This window comes from Echinops telfairi, unplaced genomic scaffold (assembly GCF_000313985.2).
Source record: "Echinops telfairi isolate 266 unplaced genomic scaffold, ASM31398v2 ScPeMD7_11;HRSCAF=52, whole genome shotgun sequence".
Classification (NCBI taxonomy): domain Eukaryota; kingdom Metazoa; phylum Chordata; class Mammalia; order Afrosoricida; family Tenrecidae; genus Echinops; species Echinops telfairi.
Window position 1 is genome coordinate 10,500,202 of NW_022103908.1, and position 1,778 is coordinate 10,501,979.

The 1,778-nt window shown below is 41.3% G+C and overlaps 1 protein-coding gene across 2 annotated transcripts in view; it reads right to left on the bottom strand.

Annotated features, from left to right (window-relative positions):
- PIBF1 (progesterone immunomodulatory binding factor 1) overlaps positions 1-1,778 on the bottom strand; it is a 295,171-nt gene that overhangs the window by 231,352 nt on the left and 62,041 nt on the right. For both annotated transcript variants that reach the window (XM_045287163.1, XM_045287164.1), the window contains exons 7-8: positions 658-766; positions 217-398 (exon numbers count right to left, since the gene is read on the bottom strand). In XM_045287163.1, the coding sequence (XP_045143098.1) occupies positions 217-398; positions 658-766 (291 nt within the window). The remainder of the gene's footprint in view (positions 1-216; positions 399-657; positions 767-1,778) is intronic.

Consider the following 1,778-nt stretch of genomic DNA (forward strand, 5'->3'; position numbering starts at 1 on the left):
AAAGAAAAATACTTTTGGATGTTTATGTTGGGAAAAACCCCCACTAGCTTAGAAAACAAACAAACAAACAAAAGAAAATGAAATACTATCTTAGTGTCATCCCAGACTTAGACCGAAACAAAATAAACTATTCTTCCCCCACGCCAGCCACGAGGTCCCTCGGGGAGCATGGTGTTTATTTATAGCTATCTGCGTGAAAGATAATGGAAAGCTTGCCTGGATGTCACATATTTTTCATACATCTCTTCTCTGGACTTCTTGGTTTCCTCCAGCTGAGCCTGCAGTCTCTCCAGGCGGTCCTCTTCATGGGCACAGCGCACATTGAGCTCCATGTTTTGGCGATTGAGATACTCTTTATCTTTTTGCAGTAACGTAACCGTCTGCTGTAAAGTGGCCACCTATGTAGACGTGGAGACAACAGTTCAAGAGCAGTGCCATCTTACTTCTGTCACGGTGCTTCCGTACTTACGAGAGCAGACTTCTCCTTTACAAATGACAAATTCTTACCTTCAATCTGTGGTCCAAACAGAGTTACCAGAAGGCCCTTCTTTTCTGGCAATCTCATCAACAAAGGTCATTTGTCCCTTCCACAGTTCTGCCCCGGGCGAGTTTCTACTACTGTGGTTTAATACAATTCAAGGGACTCGACAAGCTTACCTCTTTTGAGAAGTCACTTCTTTCTTTAACTTGAGTTTTGTGAGAGGCTTCAAGTATGTCATATTTCCTCCTAAACTCAGTGACTTCCTGTTCAAGTGCATCACGCTCGCTATGAAAATAAAGTGCAAATGCTGATGTCAAATATATATTTCTTTTTACAGCAAACATTTTAAAACGATGGCTGCTCAGGAAAATGATCAGAGGTAAACAGTGGCCACCTTCTGGTCCCATTCCATGAACTATAAATGATCTACCTTTAAAATTTAGAGGGTACTCTCCATTCAAGACCTTGTTCCAATTATTCACAAATATGATTTTGTCACCTTTCAAAACATGAAATATGTAGCTATAATAGCTAGGAAAGTAAGGAATAAGAAAATTTAAGGGGCACTTTGGTAACTTTTAACTAATCATCTTCAACCTTATCTTGAAGGCCACACTTTAAAACAGTTTACACATAGCTCTAGACTTTCCGTTCGGCTGGTGTAAAAAACAAGCTCTTATAACTTAGCTACCAGATCGCATCATACATACATTGGAAGGCACTTTTGTGACTAGTTCATTCACAAATTTTGATTACATAGGGATTCTGACTTCCATTTTCACATCATCTGGTTCCCCTAAAGTGGAAAAACCAAGAACTGGACTAAAGCTCCTAATAGTCATCTTCAAAATGTGAGTGCGTAAATGTGTACATGTATAGGAGCAGAAAGATGAGCCAGAAAAACAGTGAAGTGTAACGACTAATCCTGTCTAGTCAGATGCAGGGTCTCTGCACTATTTGGTATTTCTATGAAGAAGGCTGTTAAGAATTGTTTTGGCCTTATTGCAGGGGCAGAAGATTATTAAACATGGCTCTTCTAGCCAGTCTGTAATTTCCACCCAACGACCTTTGCCCATGTGGGTCCAGTAAGAAGGTGGGGAAAGATTCTGATAGGATTCACTTGTGAGCAACTGGGAACAGCATTCCATGGAATGCCATCCTGCTGTGTATAAAATGATCCCTCTGAGAAGCAGGAGGCGGGATCTCATTACCAGCAAGAGCTGAACCCCAGATCCCCATGCAGTGAACTTCCTGGGTCCAGAACACAGCTCTGATATTAAGAGTAGCAGCAGCAGCA